Source organism: Triplophysa rosa, linkage group LG7, assembly GCF_024868665.1.
Source record: "Triplophysa rosa linkage group LG7, Trosa_1v2, whole genome shotgun sequence".
Lineage (NCBI taxonomy): Eukaryota > Metazoa > Chordata > Actinopteri > Cypriniformes > Nemacheilidae > Triplophysa > Triplophysa rosa.
Genome location: NC_079896.1, coordinates 1,854,499 through 1,873,246, shown reverse-complemented (window position 1 = coordinate 1,873,246; position 18,748 = coordinate 1,854,499). Strand labels below are relative to the sequence as shown.

Sequence of the window (18,748 nt, the reverse complement as noted above, 5' to 3'; positions counted from 1 at the left end):
TCAGCGTGTAGCAGAAAAACAAACAGAGCTGTTAACCCTGAACCTAAACTATCGGAAGAAATATTGTGAAGAAATGTCCTATAAAGTGCAAAGCAAATCTGAGGTTTGTTTTAGACAGTCCTTCAACACGCTTACAAGAGTCAAAGTGATCTATCCTTGTATTATCTACTAGCGTGTGGTAACATAGCAGGTTTGCCCATTACAAACTAGTAAAGACCATCTGGTCTGGGCTAATTTATTTATTTTCACAGGGAAATCAACTACATGGCCCAAAGTATTTTGGCACCTCTTTCACACATGGATGGGTTTGGTTATTGAGTAAAAACAGCCACTGTTACTGAAATCATGACTTGCATCAAAATGCCATACAATGACATGAATGAGCCCAACCCATCACCCAGCATCACCTGACCTGAGCAGGGTACACTGTAAAAAATGATGTGTTGACTTTACTTAAAATATATGTGCACCATTTTTGCCTCATGGGTTTTAAGTCAATTCAACTTAAGGAGATTTTAAGTCAAAATAACAAGAGAATCTTTGTTGCGTTTACACAAATATATTAGTTCGCTTGACCTTTACTTAAAAAATTATGTAGCACGAGTTCAATCAACTTACAGTGCTCATGTAGGCTGTACTTAAATATTTCATTAATTTACCTTAATGTTAGTTAATTATATTATTATAACAAACAGTTTTGAAATAAATGATAATTGATTTGATATCAGTCATTGAATGATTCTCCACAGAAGCACACAACATACTACATTTCTGATGTGTGCCTTCCTTATTGTGGTAAGAAACACAATAGGTTGAACAGGGTCTGTGCTTACCAAAGCAAACACGAATCACCTGAATGGTAACTTGACAGAAAACGATTATTCACGACAAAACAACATCAATAATACTAAATACATCTTCAATTTCGTTATACATCTTATTGACATCTATATAAATGCCCCAAAAGTGCTTATTATTTAAAAAAGCATGAATAGTCAAACTTTTCAGGCGCAAGGGCTTATGGGTATTCCTCAGCATTTGTACTGATAACATTAAGTTCATTGCAGTGGAAATGTATGTTAGGTTTACTTAATTTTTTTCCAAAGTTTTTCCATTCACTTTATGCATACTTTTGAGCTTTTCTTGTAATTTATATTTTTGTGTTGCATGAACAAAGGATTTTAAGTTAAGCTAGAAATGTTATAAATTTGTTTATTTTTAAGTAGAAGCTACTTAACATACAATATGGTTGTTGAGACAACAAATCATGCTGGGCTGTTTTTGACCCATGCTGGGTAAATACTGGACAGAACACATTGCTGGGTTAACATTACCCAATTCTGGGTTATTTCAACCCAACTGTTGTTTCCACTCATGGTTGCGTAAAGACAACCCAGCAATCGAGTTAAAAATAACCATTGAGTAATTTAACCCAGCATGGGTCAAAAACAACCCAGCACTTTTTAGAATGTATGTTTTCTTTCCAGAAACATATTTTATTATGGCCGGTTAAGATCTCTAGGTAAAGTCATACAGTTTTATTATTTATGTAAATATATCTTCAGGGGAAGGTGCAGAACCATAAGAGGCCGTTTACACAACACTATTTTCAACTAAAAAAGGAAAACTTTTTATGCGTTTTGGCTGTTCATTTACACGACAACAATGTTTTGGGGGACTGAAAACGCAAACTTTTTACAACGGGTCTCAAAGTGCAAGTTTTTAAAAACGACAGCGTTATCGTCTCCGTGTAAACTCAGGCGTCGTTTTCCAAAAACGTTGACGGCATACGCATGCCTATTACGCGTTCAGTCTATAGGCCTGCGTGAGTATTCCCAAAACAATAATGGTGGCTTCCATGCTGCGTGACATACTTATTATCATTTCTCCAGCAAAAAGTAGATTTACTGCACCACTATGACCAGCAGAGACATAGTATTTATACACACAAACTATAACACGTACATGCCGAAAAAGTGTATTTAAAGCACTTTTAGCTTAAAACAGGCCAGGGTATGCATATGTTGTCATGATTCTGCCTCATCTTGTCATGTCTTTCTTGGTCTTGTGGCAGGATCATGGCAGAACCTCTTGTTTTGTGTGGAGAGAGGCATGCTATTGTTGGTTGACATAGCATGCGCTCTCTCCTGTCTCGTCTTCGGCCCCGCCCCTCTCGTTTCCTCGTTTAGCTTTCCTTCAGTGTTTCATTCCCGACACCTGTCCCTTGTTAATTATCCTTTGTTAGTCTCACTATTTAATGCCCTTGTGTTTGCTGTCTTGTGCTGGTTTGTTTTGCTTGTACTCCTTGTGTGACGTTTCGTAATTTTGCTCTGTGGATTATTCGCTCAAGTCAAGTCTTAGTAAGTGTATAGTTATAGTTCTTGTCAAGTGTTGCTTTAGTTTAGTCCATTTTAGTTAGTCTATGTTCTGTCGAGCTTAAGTTATTATTTCCCCTGTTCTTGTTGTTTTGCCCCCTCGTGGGTTTTTGTTTTATGTTTTATTGTTTAATAAGGTTGTGTGTTCATCCTACTGCCCGTGCTTGGGTTCTGGCTCCCTACTTCCCCCACTCCTGACATATGTGCGCAAGCATGTAGTGTTTCTTTACAGCGCAACATCGCCGTCTACTGGCCTGGCATGCATAATACAGCGTTTTTATTCGTTTTCCCGGATTCGTGTAAATGCACAAACTTTTCAATAACGCAAAACGGTTTCCGTTTTTCATCGTGTAAACGTACTCTAAAATGTAATCTGTCAAACCCTGCTCGCACAGTCTACAAACAATATACATCGACCCGAGCGCTCTAAAGGGAGCTTACTAGCTTTTCTTAAATTGGTTAAGCTACCTTTAATGCTCACTTTTTGAAATAAACATGTTTGGGTGTCCATACACTTTGGGTCATGTAGTGAATGTGATCTTTTGTTACATGCTTAGGATTCCAATGGGGAAAACTGACAGTGTGACCGAAAAGGTGCCGTTGTCCAAATGCAGTCATGATTGAATGGTCTTGTTTCAGACTGTGGGTCCTTATCCAGACAGCTCATTGTGAAGTTCCTTATTCCTGCGTACTTCTGCAGCATGGCTCTCCTGAAAAAGAGAAGAAAGAGCGAAGAGAAAATCAATGAGGACATTCTTGGTTTTATCCATTATTTGACTTTTCGCTCTCATTCACCAGTTGTGTGAGAGGCCTCGCTGAAAGAAGAAAAGTTTTTTTTAAATGTTTTTACATTTTTACTAAAACACACCTTCTGTCTCAGACGCTGTTTCAGAGCGTTAAGATGGGCTGTGCGGTTTTCCTCCGTCTGCTCCATCTTGTGGTTGAGTTTCTCTTCCGTTGTCTTGCTGTAGTTGTTGTTGACCTCCTGGGCCTTGTGGAGCACGTCCTTCTCACGCTCCCGTTTCTCGGCCAGCTGCAGGAGGATCTGCTTCTCCTGCCACTGCAAGAGCGATGATGTCACGATAACGCTCAAAACATCCGCAATGTGCACTGACCAGTAAAGTACCACGACTTTACTATAGTTTCACAGTTGTGGTATCAGATAGCCGTTGTACTTTTCTCTATTGTTAAAATTCAGTGGATAACAATAATTCTACAGGAAGAAAGAAAACCATAGCACAGCCATGTCCAAAAAAAGGCAAATTCAAACCTTGGTGAGTTTGGTCAATGGTACATTCGGTGTACTTGCGGTGCACTTTTGTCGGAGACACATGTAACATCATCTCACCTTTCGTCTTTCTTCGGCTGCCTGTAATCTCCTCTGCAGTTCCCTCAGTGAAGTCTCCTTCTTCTTGGGTGGTAACGCCAGGGTCTGGGGTCTCTCTGGAGACGGCTCAGCTGGACTCTTGAGGATGACCTCAAACGCCTGACCAGAAGCTTGCTTATTTAGCGACTTCACCTCTATATCTGTGATAGGAGGAGGAGAATAAATGTGTGAGATATACTTAAGTATATCGGTTACCAAAGAGCACCGGGTTTGGTGAGCTCGTACCTTCAAACTGCCTGAATGTGTTTGCGTGAGGTTGAGAATACAAACAAGAGCAGATGAGAGACAACATGGACATCTCTCTCAACTTCTCAGAGTCACCTGCAGAAGAAAAGATTAAGAAAAATGTGAAGTAGAGTATTTTAGACCACAAAGTCTGTGGGATTTGGCCGTAATACGCTGTAATGTTAAATCGGCAGTCTTACAGAGGTGGCTAATTTGTATTAATTTGTATGATGTCATTTGGGTTTTAGTTTTGCTTTCGCCCAGTAAAGTCAGGTTTAGAGATGGACCAATTTTGCTTTTTTCCAATCATCGTGCACTTTTATGACGTTCTTTCACATCATACAAATTCATGCAAAAATCGCCAGCTTGTAAAATAGCTGTTTTCCTGCAAGATAAAGTTGGGTAAACTGGATGAGTTTGTCAGTATTAAAATAGTGAGTCACATGTAAAGTGAAAAATGTTACTGGTGGATGTTGCCGAGCAACAGTACACATCTTCACCTCACACAGCATCACAGCTCAGATAACCAATCAGCAGTCAGACAGCCACCCTTAACAAACTGATTCATGCATTATTGATCTGATTGGCCCAGGACAAGCACACATTTCAGTAGAATCATGCTGGATGTGAGCAGGGTGTTTAGTAAATTTAGTATTTTAATATATTTAATCATATGACGCATGGCTATTTAGGAAACAAGGAAACATATAATTATGAACTGCTATTATTATTGGTAATATGTAAAAGATATTTGCACGTACAAAACGGGTGGAGTTACGTGGTGTGTGTATACAGAATAGAAAAGGGATTGAGTTCATTCCATTGGCTTATAGTGTTTGTTTCTCTCTTGAGCTCTTTGTGTGTGTGTGTGTGTGTGTGTGTGTGTGTGTGTGTGTGTGTGTGTGTGTGTGTGTGTGTGTGTGTGTGTGTGTGTGTGTGTGTGTGTGAGTGTGTGTGTGTGTGTGTGTGTGTGTGTGTGTGTGTGTGTGTGTGTGTGTGTGTGTGTGTGTGTGTGTGTGTGTGTGTGTGTGTGTGTGTGTGTGTGCACCCATGTGCTCGGCCTAAAGGGTAAACTTCACAATAAACCCAAAGACTGAAAATAATTCAAATCATGCATCATGTGCTGGTCATTAGATAAACCCTGAAACCTCGCAGAGATCATGAATCAAGAGTTCAACCAACTCATTCCAAACATGTCTGACTTTCTTTCTTCTCCAGAACAAAAAAGAAGACATCCTGAAGAACGTTTATAACCAAACAACATTGAAACCCATTGACTTCCATTGTATAAACACAAAACCACCGAAACATTTCTCAAAATATCGTCTTTTGTGTTCCACAGTAGAAAGTGTCACGTACAGGTTTTGAACAACATGAAGATGAATAAAGGACAGACTTTTTATTTTTGGATGAACTCTTTCTTCAACCTGCTAAAGTTTATTTAGAGAGTTGTCATGACGGATGTAGTCTTGTCCGTCTGTTGATACATATTTTCTACTATTTACACGACCTTGCACGTGACATCTTAACATCAATGCATGTCTAAAGCTTTGAAGCAGGACACAATATAATTAATGTACAGAATATACATAATATATCCGATACAACAAAAAATGATGTAGATAGTTACCCAAGGGTGTGACACACATATCATGGGTCCTTCATCCGATTTACTGTATTGTTGGATTTGTTACTGCACTACTGTGCACTAAATGAACCCGTGTGGTTTTTGTATCATAAAACCTGCAGTGTTATGCAGCACGCACGCACAAACACAACGATGTTTAAAAACAACTAGATTCCTGTTATTTCTCCGGTTATCTTTCGGTTCACCTCTACTGCGCAGAGAGCGGTGGCACAAGGCAATGTTATCACTATCGTGGGATCTTAGAAAAGGACATCTGTGCTATTAGCGTCAATGTTAAAGGACCCCCCCAACACACACACATCTACAGCAAGATTCACATGCGGTTATGTTCCATATAAAAACCCTGACTGCAATAATGTCTGTATACTGTTAAACTATAGAGGTGACTGTAAAAGCGTCAGGCATACCTGAAGTTGTGCTGCTCATAGTGATGCTGGAGGCGGACGGATGCTGAGCAGAGATGAACCGAATGAACCTCAAAAGAGTGATGCACAGCTAGTGCTCTGTATTAGCAGGGGAGGAGAGAGAGAGAAATAATGCATGCAGACGGAAGAGATGTGGAGGGGGTGTTGAGAGAGACAAAGAGAAATAGAGGAGAAATAATGGTGGTGGTGATGCAGTAATTCTGTTGATCAAAAGAAACAGAGCGAAACGACAATAAGAAAGTGAGAAAACAAAGAGTATGTTTGCTGCTCACACACACAAACAGCTATTTTGATACTTTTAAAACAATGTTACAATCTCTAAAGATTGGTCATCAAATTATTTTGGTAAATGCAATTATTACTTGAAGTTAAATGGCAAACATTCCCAGTATGAACATTAATCTGCAAATAAACCTTGTAAAAGGGTGAACAAAACCGTTCCATGTTACAGCCACACTTAAAAACGAACATCTATACATTAAATATCAAAAAAGTAAAGCAAGCCATAGACACATTTCAAATATTTGGATTTAGTCAAATAATCCAAATTTGCTGAATAATCAAACAATAATGTGGCGATGCCAATGAAAACAAAAAGGATTGGGAGAAATTGTCATTTTAAAGTGTGACCAAGGTGTCAAAATACTTTTTCGCAGGATGCTGTATGTGGTTAATATTTAATGAGACCTATTTATTCTGAGTATTGGAGCTCTTTTGTGTTGTCTGTGAGCAGTATTGATTTCTCGGGCGATGTATTGAGCTCAGATCTGTGACAAGCGCTCAACATTGCATCCTTTCCAATCAGCTATTGATCCAGGAGTGACACTGGAATACCCGCTGATATAAATTAAAGAGTAAATATTCCTTGATTTTTAAGGTCCTGTTTTGGTTTATGTAGTGTCCAACAACAGGTTTACGTAAAAGGTGTAACAACACTATTCTTTTGTTATAATAGGCAGTTTTTTTATCTTACTTCTTGACTGACTCTCAAATGATTCGTTCGGCGAATCATCCATCTAATCCCCTCCTTTCCGCCAGCCTACTCTGATCTGATTGGTCAGATGGTCTAGTCTGCTGTGATTGGACTACTGCGAATGAGGCTTTAACTTTTATCTTAATCTGTATTTGTGCAGAATGTTTATATTTATATATTATATTATTTATATTTTCCTGTGCTTTGGCAATGTAAAATTTGTTTTATCATGCCAATAAAACTTCTTTGAATCTCTTTGAATGAGGCTCACGAGCTACAGTGTTTGCGGGAGAAGTTGAAGTTTTTGCGGGCAGTAACATAGGAGACGACTATATAGTGACGGCAGTTCGCGACTGGGACTAGGGCACAACTCCCTTTTTCCCCAGCCAATAATTTTGTTATTTATTCACCTTCGGCTTTACAACTTGGCAGACTGCTTACATTCACACACGGCAACATTACACACCGCTTGAAATGTAATTTACATGATCTCGTAATATGTACTCTTTAAATGGATCACGCACATTTTTAATTAACAACAAACCAGCCAAAGCAACTCTTTTAGCAATTTTATCAATATTTGTGATATTACTGATTAGAGTAATACATTTTCTAAAAAAGATGCATTCAGAGAATATCTATTGAATGTTAAGCCCATCTATCCCTCATCTATTCTCATCCACAAGCATAAACCAAACATAACAGTAAAGTTTATACCCAAAGGATAAGGGAGTTAGAATCTTGCAGTGTAAACATGAGACTGCAGTTTTATTCAAGAGTAAATGTAGTTATGTAAGTCTTCATACACAAGTCATGCCTCTGCTGAAGCGTTGCGTGCCGGGACAACCTCCACCGCTCTCTTACAACATCAGCACAAGACAGCCGCTTCCTTAAAGACAATTCAGGTCATCCGTCTCAGCCAATCACACGCAGAGGATTTCCATCCTCTCCAGAACTTTCTGCAACGGCCACTCCTGTAAAAAACAAAGTGTTCATAAATCCTAATATAATCAAAGTTATTTGTATTATACGCAAGGTGAGACAGAGTTTAAAAGAGAGTGACTAACCTTTATCAGTACTGCATGGGTGGTGTAACCTGACAGTATTCAGGAATTATTTTATTGGGTGGTCAGTGGATTTGAACATTATATTAGCTCTTTCACAAACACATCCGAACATTCTGCAGGTGGAGTGAATCGGTTTTAAGTGTCTGAGGTCACAGATGTGATTTACGCCGCTGTAATCACATGCATTGCTTAAGAAACACGTATTGATTCTCCTTTGACTATGTAAAATGCATTGGGCTCAGATGACAGTAAATCAATAACCTGATAGAATAAAGTGTTTCCTGCAGTCGCGAGGGTCGGAAAAAACATCGGTTGGGTAAATGAAACCCAGTGGCACACAAATGATCTCATTTCCATCTCTGCTTTTTATAATAGAATGTTCTTAAAAATCGTTGAACGCTTTCAAAGCGCTATCACAGGAATATCTTAAAGAGTTCTTCAAACGGAGTTTAGTGTCAAATGAAATTACAAGTGTATATTTTGGTTACAATAAAAATCATTTATTCGATTGTGCAAAACCAAAGCAGATTCAATTGTTTTTAACTTCATTGCGTTTAATACACCAATGAATCGCTGAATCGCGAGAGGTGAAAAAGTCTGCGAAGAGAAAATAGCTGTAACCATGTCAGCTTAGAATACAAATATCATGACATAGATATAACACACCGTCTGTTCCAGTATCGCTCAAATATAAAGTCACGTTTCTTCTATATCTTCTGTGAGGTGGCAAGTTGAACTACTGTAGATTCATCCATCAAGTCTCTGAATTGACAGGAAAGCACTTCAGACACCTTTAACTATACCTACAACCATCCCCCCAGAGGGGTCGTTCTATGTAATATCTTTTTGTCTTGGTGGGCGATGAATGTTCCGGATCACACATTTGACCATCCATTCAATGCCCTCGTCCACCCCTTCCCTGAAAGACACAACAAGAGAAAACTGACATAATGACCCTACAACGACTTATAACTCAATGCCATGTAGTCGTAGTAACTTGAAATATTTTGAAGTTATTTTTCTTATCTAATCAGATCAAAACATCATTTCACACAAACAGCAGTTACACGGTAATCATTCTATATACGATTATAATCATATATGATCCTATATATGAGATAAAAATAACCACTGGTTTTCAGTACAACTGCAGCACCATATTTTCTTATTCTTTGCTCAGAGTGCTTGTACACAGCAGGCTCCATGCAGAACACCGAATAATTGACGAGCTGAATGAGGTCACACATACCCTGATAAAGCACAGCAGGGCTGAACCAAACAGTCACGTTTACCGATTTTGGGAGCACAGTCGCTGAACGTTGTTTTGATGTCAGGAACAGACAGACAGTTCTGAGACACAAAGCAAGAAGAAACCCATCACGCTTATGACTTTCTCAGTTGTCAAAGCGTAAGATGCTTGTTTATAAGCGGTAGACGTGACTTTAAAACGTAAATGTCCGTGTGTGTTGTACTTCATACCTCCACATCTTGTTTGTTTGCCAGCACAAGAAGAGGAACACCTTCAAGAACCTCGCTGCTGATCATCTTTTCTGAAAGAGCAAAACTCATTTCACATCAGATGTTTACATACAGTATGTCTAACCCTAATTCGGAAGCACCAACATTTCATTGATACGAACTTAAAACTGCATAGTGAATCAGAAAGGCCGATATGTAAAAGACAGATCCGTTCGTTTAATCTCAAATCAGGTTTACACATACATCCTAAAATGTAGTTTTGAAAAATAAAAAAAATGACAAACTGAAGCAGCATGTAAAAAGCAAGAAAATGTACCGAAAGCATTCTTTGACTCGCCCAGTCTCCTCTCATCAGTGGAGTCGATGACATAAATGACACCGTGAGATTCTGCATAGTACTGAAACACCACAAAAACAACACTGTGAGCTCAAATCATGAAAAAAAACTTCACAAAATCACGTGATGAATGTGACTGATCACCTTATCCCAGAGAGACTGTAATTCCTCCTGCCCTCCCAGATCCCAAAACATCAGCCGGGCTTTTCCCACATCAATAGTGCCAACTGTGAAAACAGACATCACATCAAAACAAAGCTCAAAATCAAGATATTTGTGTTCGATGTAACAGTTTTATTTTCTATGTTCCTCTTAAGACGGGGTAGAAGGGTAGACTATACAAGGAATTACAAAGACGATTTAAAGAATATACAATTATAGGATAATGGGAATAAACAATACACAATAAGAAAAGTCAATATACAGTACAAATAAAGGGATAAACAAAGTGCATTAAAAGCTTTAAGAATATGAAATAATTGTATAATTAAAGAATGTAATGCAGGTAATGATAAAATAACACATTATGTAAAGTGGTGATAAAGTGACATCTTAAAATGTCAATCCGTATCACATAATGAAGAGCGTGTATGAATGTCCAAAAAAATTACGATTTTATTAGTTTCACGGCATATATTACTCACTGTTGAGGCCCACTGTGGTCGTGATCTTTGACAGATTCATTCCTTTGTAGTTCTTGCTGAACTTTGTCTTTGTCTGTTCCAGAAAGGTCTATACAAGAAGTCACAAACAAATGTCAAGACAACCAGCATTACAGAGATCAAAGTGTTTTTACAACGTGGACAGAATTAAGATCTCAACATTTCTTCAATCTCGATGTCTTCAACAATATTCGAAGCACCCTTTCCTCCGATTTCCAAACACTAAGAAATATTGTCAGTTCCGCTTCTTTTGTATCAATGTTTGTTTTGCTTTATTTTACATTTCAGAGTCATCTTGCGGCCCTCTTGGAAGTTTGTTGGGGCCATCTAGTGGACCCCGGTCCCCTGGTTGAGAAACACTAAATTAGTTTCTGCCTGCATACCCACATGAAAATGACTGTAGTAGACCTTTAAGTATTTACTATAGTAAACTGCAGTACATTTTACTGTACTTTGCTGATGCATACTACATCAATCTGAATACTGTAGTACAATTTAATAATTACTATGGTAAAAATATTGCATCTAGGAATTTAACTACAGTTCACGACAGTAAACAGTATTTTCCAAAGTGGGTAGATGGCACTGTCACCATAACAGCGAGTAAATCACAGCATTTTGGGGGTTTCTCATATCAAGAAATCACTTGTTATACTTAACACCGTCTCAAACTCTAGTACGTTCACTACATAAACAGCATGCGACATTACATTTTAGTGATGACGTCTAGAACTGTTGCTAAATTCGACAACAGCATTGTATCCGGAGTTTAACTAACATTACGAGTCTTACCGTTTTTCCAGCATTGTCCAGTCCCAGGATGAGGATGCAGTATTCATCCTTTTGGAAGACATATTTATACAGACCCGATAATAAAGTGTACATGCTCGAGTCAGGGCTGTTTACCAGCTAGCATCACATCCGTCTGCAGTTAGCTTAGCTTTAGCGCTAACTGACACATAAACGCTAAACAAATCTCCAGTGAGGACTAGAATATATAACGAACTCGATTATACGACTGTATATAAAGTCAAAGGTCAAGGTGAAATATTAAGAGTGATCTGGTGTCCAGTATTTTCAGTCCATGCTGATAAAACACGTTCGACTTCCTGCGGCGCTGTGTAACCCGATCGACGTATGACGTCGAAGTATCGCGAGAGCGGTTAGAAAGCCCAGCACAGCCCATAGAACGTTCTCGCGATACTTTGAGGTCACATGCCGATCGGTCTACGCAAGCGCCGCTTGAGGTCGAACAGGTAAACACTTGGGAAGTTGCTGGCAATTTGCGGAGCATTATGGGAAACGAGGTTCTTTTTCAGCTTTGCTACGGTGACGCATATATAATTTTTAAGCGCACAGTAACTACATTTCAGAATTTATATTCATTGCTATTCTAAAACAGAAGTGAGATCATTTGTAAAACAAATAGACTACTGTGTAGTAGCCAAATGGGATTTTAGTATCTCAAGTAACTGTTCTCTCAGGTATCCTAATACTTTATTATAAATGTGGAACAGTGCTGCAGGTCATTCGTAAATACACGAAGGACCCTTTTGATTTATTAGAGTAATCTCATGAAAACGGTTTCATCCCTAAATTAAATGTAATGAAAATGATATTTTGACGCAAATGGAGATTTCTTAGGTTTATTAACACTATGACATTCACCCCCAAATTGTCATTGTGAAAAATTACATAAACAAAATATATTACACATACATACAACAGATGTTTAATTGTTAGATGTGTGATGCTGTTCTTTACCCTAATGCTGCCTTCAAATGCTCTCGGAAATTCGATAATTCCCACTTTAACCGGTCAGCATAAGAGCAGATCTTGACCTCCAAAGAGAGAAGATCTTCAAACGTTTTGTAAAAGCTGTCCAGAATCTCTCGGGTTCTGAGTGTCCTTCATGTTTTTCTCACTTTCTGTTTTTTTTTTGTCCTCAAAAACTTTTAGAAGCACTTTCAGCTCAGCTTTTCCCTCGGCACTTACAATGTCCACAAATCCATGTTGTGCAGAACAAAAGAGTTTCAGAGCTTTGTATTAAACAGTTGAGATCCAAAACTTCTGCGTGTCAGAGAGTCAACTGCCGTTTGTCTAAGTTTTATATTAAACATCTTAAGAACTAATGCTTCTTTTCATATTAAATGTTGTGACCATATATGTTCAGGAATACCGTCACACATTCCCTGCAGAAAAGACATGACACCAAAGACATCACCTGGGACCTCTGGACCCATCAGACGATACAGTTTCCTGTAATATCTGCCTCAGTTTGCTCAGTGAACATCAAGTCATCTGCCAAAAGTTAAAGCTATGGGTTTCGATATTAAGGTATGTAAATGGATTAAGCCCTATCTTTCAAATAGGTGTCAAATGGTGGCTTTAAATGGTGTGTCCACAGGGAAGTGTATTGGGACCCTTGCTTTTTTTATTGTACATTAATGATTTAAAAATGGCCTGCTCTAATCACTTTATGTTATATGCTGATGATGCAGCAATAATTGTTACTGATGAAATGAAAGAAAAAGTTGAAAGTGAGTTAAGTAAAGAGATGGAGGAAGTATCCAAATGGTTTATTTATAATAAGCTGTTTTACATTTGGGGAAAATTGAAGCTATTTTATTTGGTTCTGTGGCTAAATTGAGAAAATGTTCTAAATTAGAAGTAAAGGTTGAAGATTTAATTATTATTTCTAAACAAGAAGCGAAGTATTTGAGATGTATTTTTGGATGGTAAATTGACAGGAGAAAACATGGTTGTTGTAGTTGATTAAAGATATGTAATCGAATAAAAACTTTAGCAAGACAGGCTGCATTTTTAGATAAAACACCTTAAAAATGTTAGCTGGTGCTTAAGTGCAAGCACATTATGATTATGCTGCAACATTTTGGTATGGTGGTTCTTACGAAACGAGTTAAAAGTAAATTACAGTCTGCTCAAAATAAGTGTAGAATTATTCTGAATTTACATCCACAAATGCATTTGAGCAAAGAACATTTTAGGGAACTTGGGTTTTTAGAAGTAGATAAAAGGGTAACTTTACTTAAGTTGATGATGGTGTTTAAAATATTACAGAAAAATGTTCCAAAGTATTTGTTCGACTATTATGTTTTTGTGAGAGATGTTCATGGTCATTCTACAAGGGCAAGGAACAATAATATATATTCGATTAGGTTCAGGAAGTATTTTCTGTATACTCGCTTGGAATGAATTACCTGATTGTATAAAACAGATTCAAATAGAAAGTATTTTTAGAAGAGAAGTTCAAAAATGGCTTTTTCAATAATGGTTTTAGAAGTTACTATGCGAGTTGCTGATCTTTGATGTTGATTTTACTCCCTTTACGATTTGTTCGTCCATTTTTAAATACCAAGGACCAAAATGGAAATAAGCCTCTTGCTTTTTTGTGTATGCTATCCTCGACAGTTTTCAAATGTGTATGAATTAGTCTTTTGTGCTTGTTTGTATTATGTTTTAAATTTTATGTCAAATAAATCAATCCATCAATCAATCCTCAGGTTCACATCATCATAGTTTGACGTGAAACAAAACGCACATAATGTCCATCACAGATCTTGATATCACAGTTTTATTTTGTTTTCAGGCTCCTGCAATTGCAGTAGGCCTACAGCCAATGTGAGGGCACTTTGGTTCGGTTCACTTCTGATGCCAAGTGAATCCATCACTTTTTTATATTTGCATACTTAATATCCAACAGAAAATATTTGCGTAATATAAGCTTTATAGAGAAGACAGATTGAAGTATATTAAAAATATTGTAAACCTCAAACAAAGGTTTGACCAGACCATATTTCAATGCCATAGTAGAGTAAACATTACACTGTTATAATTTTCTGATATTTAATTTCAGGTTTCAAAAATGAGAATGAAACATGGACTCAGACTTCACAAAATGTACAGTTTGTGATGATGTGAATGCGGAAAAAATAACTAGATTCATTCATTTCAAGTGAATCTGATTCTTTCAGTCTGATATTCTCTAGTTATATTGTTAACAGATCATATCGTCATGAATGGAATCATCAGGTTCGTATTTTGTTTCGTATGGCATCGTTCTTTGTGTAAAGCTGCTTTGCAACGATTTATTTGTATTGTGAAAAGTGTTAGACAAATACATTTGGATTGATTCTACGTTAGTGCTGCGAGATAGTATTTCATGACAGTGAAGGAGAAACTGTGATAACAGAATGAGGACACAGCTGTAGCTGAACATTCTGATATACAAAGTTTATTGTACACGTCCCATGAGTTCACGGATTTGAGAGACTACACAACGGATATGCTACATAATAATCAAAAGCTATATATATTTATACATATATATGGCATTCAGCGGCTGAGAACATGCCAGCAAGCATTTACTTTTCGTGAAAAGAAAAAGACAACAGAGCTTATCATTTGTGAGAAACAGCAGTTATGGAGTGCTGTGATGGCTCTGATGAAAGTATGGCGTAGGTTCGCTGAGAGCCGAGCTGTTGGAAAACACAACTTTTGTCGACGTGAATCACGTAAGTGTTTCTAAACACAAAAGGGGATCATTTAAGGCATGCCGCATTCGTAACGTGAGCGGGCCGTGACGTTCTGCTTACTGTAAATTCTTGATTCGTGCGTCTTTCTGGAGAGAACAAACATGGACACCTTGGTTTCTGAGACGTGCTATGCTAAGATTTACTCTTCAAATTCATTTTTAAGTTTAAAAAAATGTTTTGGTCCATCGTGATAATTCTGATAACTCTAAAAATGCAATCTGTAATCTTTGCCTCTCTGTCGCCATCTCTGTTTGAAACATAAAATTGCAGATTACTTTGTGCTTATCTTTACGTATTGAATGACATCCAGCTGACATTCCCCATGAAATCTGCACCATTTTTGTTCATTTTTAATGAACTTTTTTGCTTTAAACAATTTTTATATTGTGAAAAACGTCAGAATTTCCATGCCGGCCCAGTTTGGTTTATGCTGGACTATCATGAGAGTTTTGCTGGTTACCTGCTGGTCATTTCGAAGGGCTGAAAAAATCAAAATAAAGACTTGCTTTAGTGTTTTGTTTCGCATGTAAAAATGTAAACTGATATAACATGAATGTCGTGAGTCTGCACAGTGAAAACAATGTAGGCCCCAATGACAGCATTTTAGAATACATTCACATTGAGTATATTCACAAAGAATATCAAAACATTTATACATAACTGAAAAATAAAAACAAAACGGTGACAGCATTACAAAACATATCAAAAGCAATTTAGCAAAATACAAAAAAACCTTTGGGAAAAACAATGTAAAACCAGGCAAGGCAGCTATGAAAACATTCAAACACTATTACAGACATCACTGACTGTAAATGTGCGGCGAACTCAATCCATATATTTCTGTATTGTGATGGCAGTAATATGGTAAATTTGGACACTTTTGTTTAGAATTCTTAAAGGTCCAGTGTATGAAATTTAGCGGCATCTAGTGGTGAGGTTGCAAATTGACACTCAATCCACGCCTTTCCTCTCCTTTTCGAAGCACCAAGGTGGCTCTCTCAGTACAAAGATGTCATCACGTTTTCGCTTCTTTGCCGAAAGACATAAACGTATTTTCAACAGGGTGAATTCCATGCGATGGGACCCGCGCTGTATGTAGATTCTAAGGTAATAAAAACATATGTCTTTATACACCTCTGAACACGTAGTTATGTGAATTATATTGCATTTGTGTCAATAGATCCTCCAAAAAAGTACACACTGGACCTTTAAAAATTCAAATAAAACAATCATTCATTTCTAATCAGATCTGTTTACACATGATTTTGTATCAAGTTGCTTTTACTAAAGTTTTCTGAGTTGATGTAAATCATATAGTTTGAATTCAAGTAATTCTGCTGCTTTAACCACATTTGCGTCCCAATTTCATCAAAAGAACGAAATCATAATTTCGCATAAATAAAATGAAACTTGTTTTGTTGAGGTTGTGCTTAAACGTGATCCAGAATATTCAAGTGTGAAGCTTTAAAACAGCATAAAGGGTTTGTGAGAGAAAGAAACGGCTGTGAATATTGAAACGTAGGCCGTATGGAAGACACAATGGTGCAAAACTACACAATCACCTTTGGAGATGGACAGGTGCCGTCTGTGTGATCGCTGATATTTGTAAAAAGATGCAAATTTTGTAGTTGGACAGCGTGACAGCAGACTGTACAGTCGTACAGTCATTTTGAACGATACTTCAGTATGATTTCAACCGATAAACAAGCAATAAAGGCAACCGAACACCAATTACATTAGAACGAGACTCATGAGGCAAAAAGACACAGTGTTGTGTGTTGAGTGACTACATTGATTTCAAAAGACACACCGAGTTTAAGATATTTAACTTTATCTTACAACTTGCCTTCACAATGTTTGAAGATGACGCATGACATCGCAAGTGACAATAAGATGCTTATACATCTATAAGAATGATCGTAGACACATTTCACTTTTAAATGAAATTTTGTCGTTACGGAAATAGTTTCTATGTACATTTTTGTCCTTTATAGAAATTGCGTTGGAAGTTTATTGTCTTTAGGAAAAGAAAAACAAAAAAACCGTTAACAAAGCCGTTAATTTGCGGTAGGAAATATACATTTCTTCTACGTATTTTTAATTGACCATGCAGATTATTAATCCAGGGTGTATTCAAAAAGTGTAAACTTGAGAGAAAGTGTTTATATTTTGTACAAACTTCGTAACCCTTTGACGTGAGTGTAATGAAGGAATATTGTGATAGTCGTTGATTGACCTGGCTTAAAGAAGTTACACCTTTAAAAATTCACAAGCTGTCGTGAAGTACATTCAGAAGCGAACATGGACGACGTGAAACTACAGCGACGTGAAACTACAGCGACGTGTCTTAAAGAAACAGTTCACCTCAAATCAAATTCTGTCGTTGTTTACTTACTCGTATTATTTAAAAAAAAACGGAAAATAAAAATCCGAACCTCATAACTTAGTTTGTTGTGACTATAACCGTGTATTGAGCGAGTGAACAGTGACTGAACATAGATTTTTTGGTGACTGTTCTTTTAGCAAACATGACAAACATCGACAATATGTAAATCCTTGAGAGTTAACATGTTTGTAAAGATGAAAATGCACCACGTATGAAATGGTAAAGACGTTATTTCCTTCCTCCTCACGTCACATTCCGTCGCTCTATGAACGGATGAATAAAGCAAGTGTTTCTCAGTTCTCGAGTCACTCCTGTCCAGACTTCAGTAGCAGACATTCTCAGACTTTGGTGGCTGTGTGAGATTTAACGCTGCTTCTTAAACACGCATGACCACTCACATGGCTTCCTAGCGTGTCCATTGCTCCAGACGCTGCTCTTGTTGGATTGAATCCTGCTTTATGACATTTCTACCAAGCTTACTTGGGAACAGACCATCCTCTGTCTCCGTAGGCACCATCGCCGGTGGCAGAATGAGGCGACGGAGCACACAGGTCAGAGTCCGTGTCCGACTCTCCCTCAGCGATGTAGGGCCTCACTTTAGTGCAGCGCGATACGCCGCTGAAGTAGGCGTTGTTGAGAAACTCTATGTTCTCCTTGGACTGAGAGATGGAGAAGCCACTGAAGGAGCGTTCTAGTTCCTCGTGGTCCACCGAGGGGATGGATATGGAGGTGTCACTCTCCTCACCAGGCTGCTCCTGCGAAAGAGCCAACGGGTGTCCGTCTTCCACTCCGCGGCCCCTCCCCCGTGAATGACCTCGAGAACTGCCGTGGTGCGCACCAGAGGAGCGCTCGTGGGCCGGGGGTGGCGGGATACGCACTAGAGATGGGTCGCCCGCGGGGGAGGTGCCCTGGCTTCTCCTTTGGCTGGGTTTCGGGAGGGTCTGTGCGTGCCAGGATGTTGACGGCGGACAGTGGTGGTTGATGCAGGTGGAGGGGGGCGGGTCGAAGATCTTTGGGCCGGCGGAGCTGTTGGAACGGATGATCTTGGTGATGGAGCCGCTCTTCTCCATGTGGTCCACCGGGCTGTGGTACGGAGGCGCCGGGTCGGGCTCTTTAGAAGCAAAGTAAGCGTCCGTCTCAGACTGTGGAATTCCCATCCGCTGGATGTAGATGTTAACCAGGAAATCCAGTTTTCTCTCCATAGACATCACCTGCACGATACGAACGT

At 38.4% G+C, this 18,748-nt stretch overlaps 3 protein-coding genes across 4 annotated transcripts in view; all 3 read right to left on the bottom strand.

Moving 5' to 3' along the window:
- Window positions 1-2,971: 2,971 nt before the first annotated feature.
- Window positions 2,972-7,997, bottom strand: stmn3 (stathmin-like 3). Its single transcript, XM_057337765.1, has 6 exons — window positions 7,840-7,997; window positions 6,043-6,260; window positions 3,988-4,083; window positions 3,724-3,902; window positions 3,244-3,435; window positions 2,972-3,085 (listed from the first exon to the last, which is right to left on the bottom strand). Exons 2-6 carry the CDS (start codon window positions 6,059-6,061, stop codon window positions 3,026-3,028), a joined length of 546 nt encoding a protein of 181 aa, XP_057193748.1. The 5' UTR covers window positions 6,062-6,260; window positions 7,840-7,997; the 3' UTR covers window positions 2,972-3,025.
- A 592-nt stretch (window positions 7,998-8,589) lies between these two features.
- Window positions 8,590-11,729, bottom strand: arfrp1 (ADP-ribosylation factor related protein 1). The gene is made up of 7 exons (XM_057337764.1): window positions 11,371-11,729; window positions 10,561-10,648; window positions 10,061-10,143; window positions 9,896-9,977; window positions 9,580-9,650; window positions 9,350-9,450; window positions 8,590-9,019 (listed from the first exon to the last, which is right to left on the bottom strand). Exons 1-7 carry the CDS (start codon window positions 11,461-11,463, stop codon window positions 8,932-8,934), a joined length of 606 nt encoding a protein of 201 aa, XP_057193747.1. The 5' UTR covers window positions 11,464-11,729; the 3' UTR covers window positions 8,590-8,931.
- Window positions 11,730-14,155: 2,426 nt separating this feature from the next.
- LOC130556594 (potassium voltage-gated channel subfamily KQT member 2) overlaps window positions 14,156-18,748 on the bottom strand; it is a 32,237-nt gene continuing 27,644 nt past the window's right edge. For both annotated transcript variants that reach the window (XM_057337758.1, XM_057337760.1), the window contains one exon: window positions 14,156-18,731. In XM_057337758.1, the coding sequence (XP_057193741.1) occupies window positions 17,997-18,731 (735 nt within the window). In that variant the 3' untranslated portion in view covers window positions 14,156-17,996. The remainder of the gene's footprint in view (window positions 18,732-18,748) is intronic.

Bases quoted from the DNA above. Each gene is read 5' to 3' on its own strand.
- arfrp1 (XM_057337764.1), bottom strand. From the start codon at position 11,463: ATGTACACTTTATTATCGGGTCTGTATAAATATGTCTTCCAAAAGGAT. The intron at 10,649-11,370 runs GTAAGACTCGTA...CTTCTTGTATAG, and splicing joins TGGACAATGCTGGAAAAACG to ACCTTTCTGGAACAGACAAA. The intron at 9,020-9,349 runs GTATGTGTGACC...TGTGTCTTTCAG, and splicing joins CCCTGCTGTGCTTTATCAGG to GGAAGGGGTGGACGAGGGCA.
- stmn3 (XM_057337765.1), bottom strand. The intron at 3,436-3,723 runs GTGAGATGATGT...TCGCTCTTGCAG, and splicing joins CAGCCGAAGAAAGACGAAAG to TGGCAGGAGAAGCAGATCCT. The intron at 3,086-3,243 runs GTGTGTTTTAGT...TCTCTTTTTCAG, and splicing joins AACAGCGTCTGAGACAGAAG to GAGAGCCATGCTGCAGAAGT.